We start from the raw sequence: 13,201 nt of genomic DNA on the forward strand, positions 1-13,201 counted from the left end.
ATAGCCCTCACACAAATCTTAACCGTGTCACTTGGGGCAAAGTGGTTAGCTTCTATGGTGAAATGAGCGGTTTCTGCTGAATGGTCTCTGAGGTTCTTCTAGCTCTAAATGCTTTCTTCTAGTACCTTAAAGATTTTAAAACTGAAAGTTATGTTTAGAGCCCTGTTTCATGTAGAAAGCATTTAGGAACTCATCACCTACTCTGTCAGCGATAGGAGCACCTACGGGTATTTGATCGTCTAACTAAACCCTTTATAATCAGTCCACACGTAGTCTGGGGTAGTTTCCACCCAAGTGGCCATTCTGGACTCACGTTTGAAGGCGAATGCTGCTCTGAGAAGGGATTGAGAACCTGAGAACTAAAACTGGATCAGCATTTTCAGACTCCTGTTGGGACCATGTGAACATTGGCCTAACAGAGTCTGGGGCAGTGACTTAGAAGGAGAAGAGAGTTTGCCTTGAGATCTTTGGATAACATTTCCCATCTGGCCAGAGCCCTTAGAAGTCCCTGCACGGCGGCTTTCATGACCCGCTGGCAGGTGTTGGAGTTTCTCATGGCCCCACTCAGAGTGGTGACCCTATAGGCCACAGCTTTTAGGAAGGAGCCAGAGGCTGGACCTGCAGGGGTCATGCATGTGTGTTTGGCTTCAAGAAATGCAGGGCTTTGAGATCACTAACAAGAATCAGGAGGCTGTGTCTTAAGGGTTGCTGACACCACGATCTTAAAATTGGAGGAAAATGTCACAAGTATGCCGTGTGCCATACCCTTTTAAGAGTTACCTCTTCAGCTGGAAGATAGCAAAATGTAAGTGCCTTCAAATTTAGATTTTTTTAATGCTCAAGACTCTTCCAAACTCCTCCATCCTTACCACTGAAGTTGTCTTCAGTTTCTCAAGTTATCATATAAATATTTTGGAAAATGTCAAATTTGTGTTTTTCTCTTGGAGAAATGAAATATTTTGTATACTTAGAGTATCCTAGTGTTTATATTGCTTTATGTTTCATCCTCCTAAGGTCCCCTGGTACTGTACGTAGGTAGAATGAAGCATAGCGTTATGTTTCCAGATTTGGTCTGTGTGGTCATGGTTTCAGCAGGCTGGTATAATTAGACGCTTGAGACCAGAAACTAATGGAAACATGTCTGACTTTCCCCAAGTGTGTCTGTGGCTCAGCGCACTTGTTTTTTAAATGTTACCATCTGTATCAAAACAAACGGTTTGTCTTAAGTGACCCCAGTGTTGGCAGTAAAATCATGGAGTTCTCCTCCTCGGTAGGAGAGAATTTTATGGAGAAGTTGTCTTCTCTGTAAATTGTTGCCTTTGTTTAGAAATGGTACTTCTGCAACACTGGGAAATCTTTTCCTCCATAACACACAGTTCATACTTCTTATTTTTTAGTTATTTCATTAATAGGGTGGCACATTCTTTAGGTAATAAACAAAAGGTAAAATTCAAATGAAGTATTTTGTTATATGTGCTCATGGTCTAAGTAAAGGATTGGTGGGAGCTGCTAGCGTAATCCAGCAGAGCTAAGACTTGGCTAGGTATTAAGCTTCATGGATGTCCAAATTATTTAAAAATTCTAATTTAGTTTTCCACGTCACCATATTCATTCTTAACTAGCCTGGCCTAAATGTTTACTGTTAGGGTTACAGGTGAGTGGAAGAAATGGGGAGACTTATTTTCAATCTTAAAAAGTCCAAGTGTGACCTAAATATTTTCTTATCAAGCAATTCTTCTTAAAGGGATTATTTAGTTGTGTAATTTCTTTCTTTCTTTTTAAACACAATATGCCTTCAGTCAGTGCATAAGTAGCCAGAATGGCCTTAGCCAACTTGAATTCAGCAGGAGAAATAATTTTTCTCACAACCAGAACTGTCCAGAAGTGGGAAAAGCTGCCCCGATGTCATCATATCACGGGAAATATTCAAATGGGCTACATACGTTCTACCAGGAAATTTATGAAAGGAATGAACTCTTGCACTAAAGAGGAGAATGTACTGGGTTACCACATTCTAAGTAGGGATAGACCAATTCTACAGGATATAATCTCAGCTATTTTTCTGAGCAGTGCTCTTGAAACATTTATTTTCTATGACCCGCTATTTTATCTTTCCCATTGGATGTTAGCTTTTGTCCTACTGAGTTGTTTGTTTTTAATCTAACTTTGAGTATCAAAATAAACTAGTTACTTTTTTTTTAGTCCAAAAATTCTACACTCAGATTATGCTGGGAATAAGAAAATACTCTAACATGATGAACACATTTAATTTGATAGTTTAAAAAAAAATCGCTAGTGAGGAATTCATTTTTATCCACCCAGTAACATTAGAGAAGCCGTAGAGCAAACAAGTTAGACTTCTGTGGAAGTTCCATCCATCAGTCATCATTTCTGTGGGAGAGAGGAGTCCTGCTTATTCCCAGCGAGCAAACAGATGCTCCAAGTCTTCGGGGAGAAGACGAATGGCCTGGAGTGTTCCATCATTAAACACACATTTACCTTTCAGCTCATCTTACCGAGTGTGATCGATGCTAATTGAAAAACAGAGTTGCAAGGGGCTTCAGCAACTACGTGCAGTCCGTTCCCTTTAAGATAGGAAAAGCACGTGGCCGTCCTCACTCTGGTCTGCTGTGCATTCTTGACAAACATGCCGTGGAGCGCTCAGCAGATAACCTCTGGTAACCCAACAACAAAAGGCAATTTTAGGTGGATTTTACACTCATCCCGTCAGACGATCAAGCGTGTGCACAGACTCAAGGTGGGGATCAAGCTGGAGACCCCCTCCCACAGGGAGGTGCTGGCGCATCCTCTTGGTCCTCCCCCTACTGGCAGGGCCCCAGTTGAGGGGGTCTCCCGTGTCCTCTTGTGCCGCTGACTCAGTGTGTGGCCTAGAGGAGGCCTTTGGCCCTTCTGTGCCACGGTGACTGCTCCCCTCCACACCTTGTATTCCTTATAAAATGGGGCCTTCGCTGTCCTCAGGTGAAGACCAGCTCTGGACCACTGCTCTCAGAACCGCCATGACTGCCGGGGCAGGCGCGCTGCTCCGTAGGGACCCTGGTCCTGTGGACCCCTTGGCCTGGTGTCCCATTTGCGGTCAGCTCAGTTCACGCCCGTCCCGTGTCTCTGGGTCTGTTGAACTGCAACAGTTGTTAGAACTCTGGCGGGGCCTTTGCACACCCAGGTCACTTAGGGACACCTGCCAGGTCAGGAGAGCCTGTGTTCTCAGGCGCACTTTAGTCCTCATATCAGGTCACGTGAGCATTGCCCCCTCTCGGAGCCAGCCTGTGGGCCATGGCCCGCCCCCCGCCCCCCCAGTGGTGCTGTTGTTTTCACAGAAGGAAATACCCATCTGAGGGTCGTCCTGGTGGGGGGACGCGTTGTCCCCTGCCTGAGTGATCTGGCCGGGTGGCACCTTCCCTGAGGCTTCCTGCTCTCGTCCCTTTGGTCCCATTTGAATTAAGGCCCATGAATCCTTCTTTGGTTCTTTCTGAAATAACTGATTGCATTATCTGCAAGTACATCTGTGTTTTTTGCATGTAAGTGCTTGTAATTTCCTTTACAACACACACAGTCCTGTAGTTGGAATCTCATGTGATTTAAAAACATAAATGCAGGACTCAGAACTGGTTCTTGCCCCCGGATGGTGCAGCATGACTCTGGGTAGAGCTTTGTCAGGGAGAGGGGCTCTAGGACACAGAGTATAGTGCCGCCCTTGCCTGTCTTGTCTCTTTCTCTGACTCTCGTCTTCTGATCACCACAGTCGGTTGTGGGGTTGCAGTGCCGATGGGTGGTCGAAGCAGCCAGCTCCCTTTCCTCAGCCTAGCTCCATCCCCACCGCTCCCTCCCACAAGACTCTCAGGCGCCCTTACTCTCCCAGGTAATGAGCTACCTGTTCCACTTCTCTGAGGTGTCACAATATTATTGCACTTCCAACGTCGCCTCAGGTCTCTGGGGAAGCCTCTCCGCCGCCTCCGGCTGAGACCAGCGGGGCTAGAGCCTTGGTGAGAAGTGTGAGCCAGGGGCGTGGCCTCGGCCAGACCTCTCGAGGACGCTCCTACGGTGCCCCCAGGAGAGGGGACCATTGCATCAACTGGCCACATCCACCGACATCTGTGGTTGCAGCGCTCGGGCCCTGGAAGGGGCTCGGGCGACGCATGCCGTCAGGGCCGCGACCGGGCGCGGTGTCCCCAGCCTTCTGCTCGACCGCACAGGGCTGCTTCCTCCCGAACCTGAGGTCCTCGGTCCTGCTGTCAGTGGTGTGGGCCAGTGTCCTTCCTGATGTCCCGTCCTGATGTCCCGCATGTGCCGATAGTCTGAGGACTCAGATCCAGAAAGGCAGCCCCGAGAGGTGCCCTCCCCGTGACATCCCATAAAGGGGGCCCAGCACCGGGCGGGAGAGCCGTGGGGTCCCCACAGGCTTCCGGCCGAATGCGACAGTGCTTTACAAAGGAGGCTCCATGGGCTCCTACGGGTTCGTGTTTGAGGGTCTCTTAGGTGCTTTTTATAAACGTCCAAAGATCAGAGGATCCCTTCCCTGGAGCCCTGTGATTACATGAGCAGAGGACGGAGCAGTCCAGCTGCCTCTGCTGTGTGAGATGACTTAGAACCCTCTGTGATAGGACAAGGGTAAAGACAAAACAAAAAAAAGAAGTCTGTTACTTTTGAATGCCTCAGAGATAGCTTTTGCACAGAAGATTTACATTCTTACTTTATGTCCTCGACACAGTGAGACTGTATGTAGTGAACAAGGCAGCTAAGTGTTTTAACAGCATCTTCCTTCGGAAACTCTCCCAGTCCTGAAAGTAGCTTCTAAAGCGTGCAGAGACGCCTGCGGTGACTGTCCAGATGCAGGTTGGGGCACGGGCACGTCGACGGTGACACGGCTGCGTCCTCAGTGTTAGTAACGCGTGCCACTGCATTTGTCTGAAAGGTTAGTCGTGCCTCAACGTATCAGACCGGTTGATTGACCGTCTCCCAGTACACTGACCCGTGTGCCTTACTGGGCACCGAGCTTCACCCCCAGCCAGTCTTCCCATCCGGCCACTGAGACCACCCTCCAGAGGACCTCTGTTCCCAGAGTCACCTTTTACACGTGTGTACAATGCTACAGCCAGCGCTTCACAAACAACTACAACTCCTGTTAACTGTCGGAGGGAGAGAGAGTGGACCCAGAGACCTTTACACTTAGAGAACCTATCGGTTACATAAAACTAAGAGGAAATCTGTATCTTTTCTCTTTGCTCTTCGCCAAAACCCTATCGATTCATGAGAAGGAACAATTATCCTCATTCCATACCTAGTATCTTTTCCCTACAAAATGACAAAGAAGACGCTCTCAGAAGGCACACTTCCTGTCTCCGGCTTTTCTTTCCTTGGTGACCTGACCTCACGCATCTCCCCGCCTGCGCTGTGCAGCCTTTCTGCAGGGTGAGGCCAGAGCCGCCTTCTGCCCCGGTATTGGGTGCCCTGGCCTGACCTCAGGTCAGTGAGTATTGACCGATTGAGCAACTCTTCCTAATCTAAAGAACCCTATGGAAACCTTTCTGGAGTCTAATCACAGTGTTTACAGACTCCTAGGACCTGGCCTTTAACCTAAGGGATTATACCTCCGAGCTAAAACAAGACAGAATGTGAGGGCGGGTGGCAGATTGGGGTTCACCCAACCAGGTCTCTTCTAAGCAGAGCTGCTGCCTCCCCCTTGCTGTTCCCTTGTGGGTATTGCTTGTCGGGACCACATCACCTGTGATTCCCTGATGACGGCATCCACGGGAGTGTCCCTTTTTCCCTATGAAATATGGGCTCACGGGTATTGACTGGAAAAAACGCAAACGCCAGAACGTGAAATGGCAAGGAAAGCAACACTGTCTGCTTCCCTTTAGAGGAAAATAATGCTCTCTGTCACCTGGAGCTCACAGTTTCCACTTCATACCAAGGAGATGCTTCAAAGCTCAAGCTAGTGAGTCTAAAAGAAGTGTCCCCAATAGATTGTGCCTGGCCGTGCGCACGTTCTCCTAAATTGGAAGTCTGAGTTGGTTTATTAATTGAACGTAAGAAGGAGGAACATTAACTGGCAGAATCCTTTATTTTCCTATTTTAAAGAGAGGCTGCTCTCATGCTAAAGTTATGTGAACCGAAATGAGGTATTTTAAGAAAGTTCAGGGTAGGAATAATGGGATGAACTACATGAAACCTAACATCTTCTGAAGCGACATGGAGAATAATATTGTGACATCCCTTAAAAGCTGAACGTCCCCCAGACTTCCTCCTGTCCATCCCTCCATCCTTCCTGTTTTGTTTTGGTTTTTTCCCTTTTGCATGGGCTATGTTACTCTTTTTGGTTGTTGTGATTAATAGTATTTTCAGGCATCTTTTTACATCTCGTGTACATATTTTTTGTTTAAGTCACATTCAACCTTTATTTATGAAAAACGGTGTACTGGCCAGATGTATAAATGCCTTTGCTCACACATAAGCTGGTGCTGTGCTGTTCTAGAAGGGGCCGGGGAGGGGAGCGGTCAGGGGGCCCCAGTGCTCCCCAGTCACGCTTTCTTCATGCCAAAGGAGTATTAGATAATGTTATGAACTTAGAAGGGGTTGAAATCTTGAATTCTGTTCAGGTTTTTTGATTCTGCTTCCTGCCAGCGTATACACGGAGTCTTAGCTGTAAACGTGTTGAAGCTCACATTGCTTTTTGTTTGATGGCCAGAGCCAGTCTTTGAGTTGGCGTGTGTTTTTGTGAGCTCTCCAAGTGCAGTTGAGGTGTCTGTGTTCTTTCATTCATCAGAAGAGAAGAATGGGTTCTACCTGGGCCAGGTTTGCAACAGGAGAGTGAATTCATCTCGCAGGGTGAATGAATTCAGATCTTGTACTCTGGCAGGACCCATCCGGCCTTAGAAAACACTCGGGTCGTTACAGCCTCCAGCCAGTAGAGGTCTGGCTACTCCAAGTGAGCGCTGTTCAAATCTTGTCTTGTTCATCTGCCCAAACCTTTAAAAAAAAAAAAAAAGTGTGTGTGTTGAGGGGGAGGTTGGTAAACATTTTTTGTTTTTAAGTTACAGGGAAGTTTCCTCTCAACAGAATGCACAGGCCTGGCTGGGTTGCCCTTAGCCGGGGTTCCCACCAGTGGGTGACTGGTTTCAGTTATTTCTCTTTGGAAGAAGAGAAAGATCGGTCTTCTTTAGTCCTTAAGGGTGAATGTTGTTGAATGCTTACTTATATACAGCCAAGGATTCTTTTAATGTCCTTGGCAGTTCTCAGCATAGCTCAGGACTGTCTGGAGATAAAATCAGACCGACTCATCCGATTTTTTTCTTGAATACTTTCTTGGAGCAAGTGACGGTTTATTCTTTTTGAGGGAAGGTAATGGTTTTTGTTCTTAGGATCTTCTGTCTGTTTCAGCGTACTTTTCAAACATCTAAAGGTCACTTGTTGATACACTGCATTACGCCAGAAGGCTGTTGAGGATTTTTGCTTTCCTTTGTGTTTTGCTGTGTATGCTAAATGTCTGAAAGGACGACAGTTGACGTCACTTTTCTGTAAGGGACAAATATCTCTTGCTTTTTGGAGTGCTTTTAGATATTCATCTGGAAGTGTGACTCATCTTTATAAGATCTGCTTTCACTGTAAAACTCCCACTATCCGCGTCTAGAAGAATTTGGTTATTCAAGCCAATTCCTGGATTAGATGGCCTGAGAGGCTTTCAGGAGTCCGTTGGTGGATCTGACTTCGAGGCATTTTCTACTCTGGGGTTTTATTTCATAGGTTTCTGATACTGGTGAGCATAACCCAGCTTTCTGAGGTCATGCACTTTGCTCCTTTAAAATTTGTGTGTAATAACTAGCTTTCTTTTCATTTATTTGTACATTTGAGACCAGTAACAACCAAACTGCTTTTTTCCATCTTCAAGATACGAAAGTTATTTTTCCACGTCCATTAACCTCGTGCATCGTCACCAGTTGTCACTCTTTGAGTTCCTGCATTCTCGTGGTTCTTGTTTCCCACTGGCTCTTATTGAGTGCTGATGTCATGTGTTTGGGACCAGATCTGACAAGGAAGCTGTATGATTCAATTGTCCAGTGGTGGTACTCTTAACAAAAGATGTCTTCCTTATCATTCCAAATCACCTAAAGAAACTATAATTATGTCTTACTCCGTAAATGATTAGAAGTCATTTTTACCCATACCTCAATTTTATGCATGTGCCTTAATTTAAGAAATGAAATATTTTTGCTCTTTAGCATGCTGGACTATGATACCGAGAACCTGAACTCTGAAGAAATCTATAGTTCTTTGCGTGGAGTGACAGAAGCCATCGAAAAGTTTAGTTTTCGAAGCCAGGAGGATCTGAATGAGCCCATTAAAAGAGACGGCAGGAAGGACTGTGATGTCGTGAGTACCCGCAGGCTAACAGGGCCATTCATCAGTGAGGGGGCGGTCACCACCCAGGCCGGTAGAGAGCTGTGTGTCCCTTAAGGGATACTCCTGAACGCTGACCGCGGGGATTACTGAACTCCAACATTATTTTTATCTCGTAGTTAGAATGGTATGATTTTAAGAGGCCCAAGGCAACTTTACGAAATTGCAGCAGCCCTCAGCTATCTTGGTGAAGAATGTTAAATGCCCTTTTTCTCAGCTGGCTTTCGTTTATCCTGGACACGTTTTTGTTCCTCTGATATGATAAGAACAGTGAGCCTGCGCCCGACGCCAGCGTGGCTCTCCGTGAGCTGCAGCCTCCTGCAGAGGGGCAGAGTGGCGCAGGACAGATCTGCAGAGGAGACGATGTCACCCTCTGAGCACGGAGGCCACGAGGTCACGAGGCACTTGTCGGGTCAAGTAGGAGGTTGTCGTCTGAGAGGGGCCTGTGAGAAGGCAGAGGGATGGGAGTGGGCACGGGGGGAGGGAGAGGGTGGGCGTGCCCTGGTGTTGGGGAGGCCCTGGGAAGAGAAGGGCCCTCACACCAGGGGGTGCACAGGCATCGTCCAGACTACTCTGGGGTCCCTGAAGAATCTGAAGGATTTTTAGCCAGGGAAGAGCCATGGTCCCACGCACGTCTGAGGAGGGTCGCTGTCACTCTGCGATGGGGAGTGACCCAGGAGGGAGCTGGGTCGTGTAGCGCGTGAGCAGAAGCGGGAGAGCCGGAGAGTCCGGCAGGGACTGTTGAGGAAGTGCTGCTGCACCGCAGTGAGGTGATGTCACGGGGAGAAGAGGCGGTGTGGACCCCTGTGGAGCGCAGTGAGACATCCAAGCAGACGCAGCCATGGGCCTTCGGGTGCGCAGCCTGGAGTTGAGGCTGGCGATTTGGGCTGCAGGTGGAGGTTTGAGGGACACTGACTAGATGCTTGATGGTAACTAAAGAAAAGTAAGTGAAATCAGCCAAGTGGAGGAGGGTAAGGGCCGAATCCTCAGGAGCATCACCACGAAGGGAAAGACAGAAGAAGCGGGCTCAAGAAGGAGAGCAGAGGAGAATGTGGCGTCCTGGAATTCGAGGGGGGCTTTCGGGAAGGATGTTCCAGCCAAAGGGGTCTCGAGTCAGACGTGGACTGAAAGGGCTCCACTGGATCTTTTTTTTACTGTCTGCATTAAATAGTCTATTTTAATCTAGAATATTTAAACCACACACAGTTACTCACCGGTGTTTGGATGTAGGGCCAAGACCTTTTCTTTGAGATTGGGCCCCCGTCTGGACTTCCATCTTCTTTTTCTTAAATAGTTTTTAGACCTAATCACAGTCTGCAGTTTCCAGGGTTAGTTTCTCCGGGAGTCCATTGGGTGTTGTGAGCAGAGCTGAGAGCAGAGCTGGGAGTGGACACGAGGTCACAGTGGGCCGAGGGCCGACTCGAGCACAGGCTGGAGCGAGGAGGGGCCGACGGCGGGTGTGCAGTGGGAGAGACCTGGCCCGTGTGGCGAGAAAGGTGTTGGCTCTGCAGTGGGGGCAGTGGACGATTCATGGACACGGGTCCTTAAGGACGTGGGGAGGTGGCGAGACGGGGGCCCTGGGGGAGCGGGTTGGCCTTAGCCAGGAAGGAGAGGAGTGGGCCTGTGGGAGCAGGACTTGGAGGGTGTCCACGCTGGCAGCTCTGCTGTCCACGGGCAGCGCTTGTGCTGAGGAGACGGGAAAGGCTTCTGAAGTGCATGCGAGGAACTTGGGGTCGGGTGTGGTTCTGATCAGGGAAACAGAAGTCCTGCCAGGAACAGCAGAGGCCCCAGGAGAAGCTGGATGACGGAGGTGTATAGCCAGCATGTAAAGAAAAGAAGGAAGAAAAAACACCTTTAGAGAGAGCCACCATTAACACTTGGGTGTGCATCTTTCTATCCCCTTAGGTGTACCTGTACATGTCTGTGTGTGCAGGGGTGTATGGAGTGTGTTCTTTAAGGTAAAGCTGACTTCATAGGGTGCCTCCTGTGTGGTGTCATCTTTCATGTGCCTTCTTGTGGCTGGATGATAGTTCAGCGTAAGGATGTCCTCGGTGCCCTATTTGGGAACGTTTAAGTTGTTTCCAACTTTTCAAAGTATGAAAAAACACCATGCCAGATGTTGAAAGGAGTGGGGGGAAGGTGGAGAGAGCAGGCCCGTACCAGGATGGGGAAGCGGGGGGCCAGGAGGGGCTGCGGGACTGGCAGGGGGTGGCAGACGGGGCGCTGACGGGTCTCGGCTCAGAGGGGCGGGGAGGGGAAAAGGAAGAGTTGAGGAAGTCCAAAGTCAGCATCTTCGCCACTCGTCACCAAATGTTAGCTAAGAAGCCGCTATAAAAGTGCACTAAGTGTGGAAGAGTCAGGCACCCGCATCTCTCTGCTCAAGCTTGACCAGCGGGCCCAGTCTGGTCAGACAGAGTCCGTCAGGGCGCAGGTCACATCCAGGGGGAGGGTGGGTCACACAGGCAGAGACAGACACAAACGCGTGCATGTCCAGCCTCCCGGGCAGTTACAGAAATCCCACAGGCAGATTCTGAGGTTCCATTTCTTTGTTTCAAGTAGAAATTAGAGCACTTGATGCCAGAAGGGACATCGGGAACGAGTGTAGTACTGATGGCCTGGAAAATTGATGCGGCTCTTTTGGAGCTCAGTGAAAAGGCATATTCAGCAAAAGCGATTTTAAGTTTCATATCCTTTATCCAAAAATCTAACTTCTGGCAATCTGCGCCGAGTAACAAACTTGACAAAAGGGAAGAAAGACGTTATTTACACAAAGTAGCTTATTTCAGCATTATTTATAATAGCAAGAAACAAAAACATTAAGGAAAACACAGAAGGGGAGTCAGGCAGTAAATCTTACTAAAACACAAGAAATAGTGGTGTGATTAAACATTATGGCTGCAAAGTTTTTATTTACGTGGGACGTGCTGATCCTTTAAGGAAAGCAAAATATATGCTGTTCTGTGCACTGTGATTCCCACTCTATAAAATCTGCATGCAGACTAAGACTGGGGTAATATAATATACCGAGTTAAGAAAGTACGATTTTGTTGTTAAAAGTGATTAGTATTAGGAGTTTAGTTTTCTATTTTTCTTTTTTTTAATAAATTATTTTATTTATTTTTGGCTGCATTGGATTTTCGCTGCTGCGCGTGGGCTTTCTCTAGTTGTGGCGAGCGGGGGCTCCTTCTGGTTGCGGTGCACGGGCTTCCTCTCACTGCGGTGGCTTCTCTTGTTGCGGAGCACAGGCTCTAGGCACAAGGGCTTCAGTAGTTGTGGCTCTCGGGCCCTAGAGTGCAGGCTCAGTAGTTGTGGCACGTGGGCTCGGTAGCTGTGGCTTGTGGGCTCTAGAGCTCAGGCTCAGTAGTTGTGGCGCACGGGCTTAGTTGCCCCGTGGCATGTGGGGTCTTCCTGGACCAGGGCTCCAACCCACGTCCCCTGCATTGGCAGGCGGATTCTTAACCACTGCGCCACCAGGGAAGCCCTAGCTTTCTTTTTTGAATGTCTGAAGTTTTTAAACCCTTTCTCCTTTTATAAATAATCTTTTCATTATATTAATCATATACGTTTTACTTTTAGAAGAGAGTTACAAAGAGAAAAAAATTAAAATCATCCATGAATCATCTTATACCGAGAGAAAACCCCTGTTAAGTCTCATTTTGTTCATGTCTGTACACATATTATATATTCTTTTATATCCTAACAGTTATATTAGGACAAAATCTTCTGGGTGGGATGTGTAAGAACCAAACGCATCCCAGCAGTTCCACTAGGTGTATATCCAAAGGAAATGAAAGAAGGGACTTGAACAGATATTTGTGTACCAGTGTTCAGAGTGGTGTTAGGCACAGTAGCCCAAAGGTGGAAGCAGCCCGAGTGTCCATCAACAAATAAACGGGTAAACAAAACGTAGTGTGCACATGCAATAGAATATTATTCAGCCATAAAAAGGAATGTAATACTGACACATGTTACAACGTGAATGGACCTTGAAAACATTATGCTAAGTGAAATAAGCCAGACATAGAAAGACAAACACTGTGTGATTCCACTTATATGATGTCCCTAGAACAGTCAAATTCATAGGGACAGAAAGTAGAACAGAGGTTTCCAGGGCTGGAAGGGGCAGGGAGTTGTTATTTAATAGGTACAGAGTTTCGGTTGGGGAAGATGAAAAAGTTTTGCCCAAAGTATAGCATAGTGGTAATGGTTACACCACATTGTGAATATGTTTAATGTCACTGGATTATACGCGTATGAATTACATGATTGACTTTTTAACATACATATATAAAACTACAATAAAAACAGCACAAAGGCATAAGCGTGGGTGACAGCGGTGCACCTTGTCAGCAACACAAGTAAAAGGTGCCACAGGGCTCACCAGGGTGGTCTGGCTGCCTGGAAGTGGTTCCCCCACTGTCCTGTAGTCACGCGTCTGAGATGAGGGAAGTGACCGTTTTGCTCTGTCCCCTTCAGTCAGCCACACTTGCTCTGTTCCCTGCAAAGGGAGCCAGACAGGCCAGTGTGCACAGAAGAAAGGACCTCGGGGAGAGAAGGGGGTCAGAAACATGACACAAGGGCCAGGGGCCCAGAGGTTTCACTAGTTGAAGACAAAACTCAGCACATATCAGGAAAAACATTTTCAGACAATATTAAAGACCTGTTCTTTGACCAGTGTAAAGACCAGTTCTGAGAGTCAGAAATCCCCAAAGGAAAAGCCATCTGCCTGGGGATGTCATGTTCTCCATAGTGAGACGTTTCACCACTTGAGGGGAATATAGCAGGG

The 13,201-nt window shown here is 47.6% G+C and overlaps 1 protein-coding gene across 12 annotated transcripts in view; it reads left to right on the forward strand.

The window, feature by feature from the left end:
• CLASP1 (cytoplasmic linker associated protein 1) overlaps positions 1–13,201 on the forward strand; it is a 267,526-nt gene that overhangs the window by 221,115 nt on the left and 33,210 nt on the right. For 11 of the 12 annotated variants that reach the window (XM_079924259.1, XM_079924263.1, XM_079924261.1 and 8 more), the window contains one exon: positions 8,238–8,388. In XM_079924259.1, coding sequence (XP_079780385.1) covers positions 8,238–8,388 — 151 coding nt within the window. Of the gene's footprint in view, positions 1–3,760; positions 3,878–8,237; positions 8,389–13,201 lie in introns of all 12 variants that reach the window. The other variant, XM_079924258.1, reaches the window with a different exon arrangement.

The sequence above is a fragment of the Stenella coeruleoalba genome, assembly GCF_951394435.1.
Source record: "Stenella coeruleoalba genome assembly, chromosome: 6".
Classification (NCBI taxonomy): Eukaryota; Metazoa; Chordata; class Mammalia; order Artiodactyla; family Delphinidae; genus Stenella; species Stenella coeruleoalba.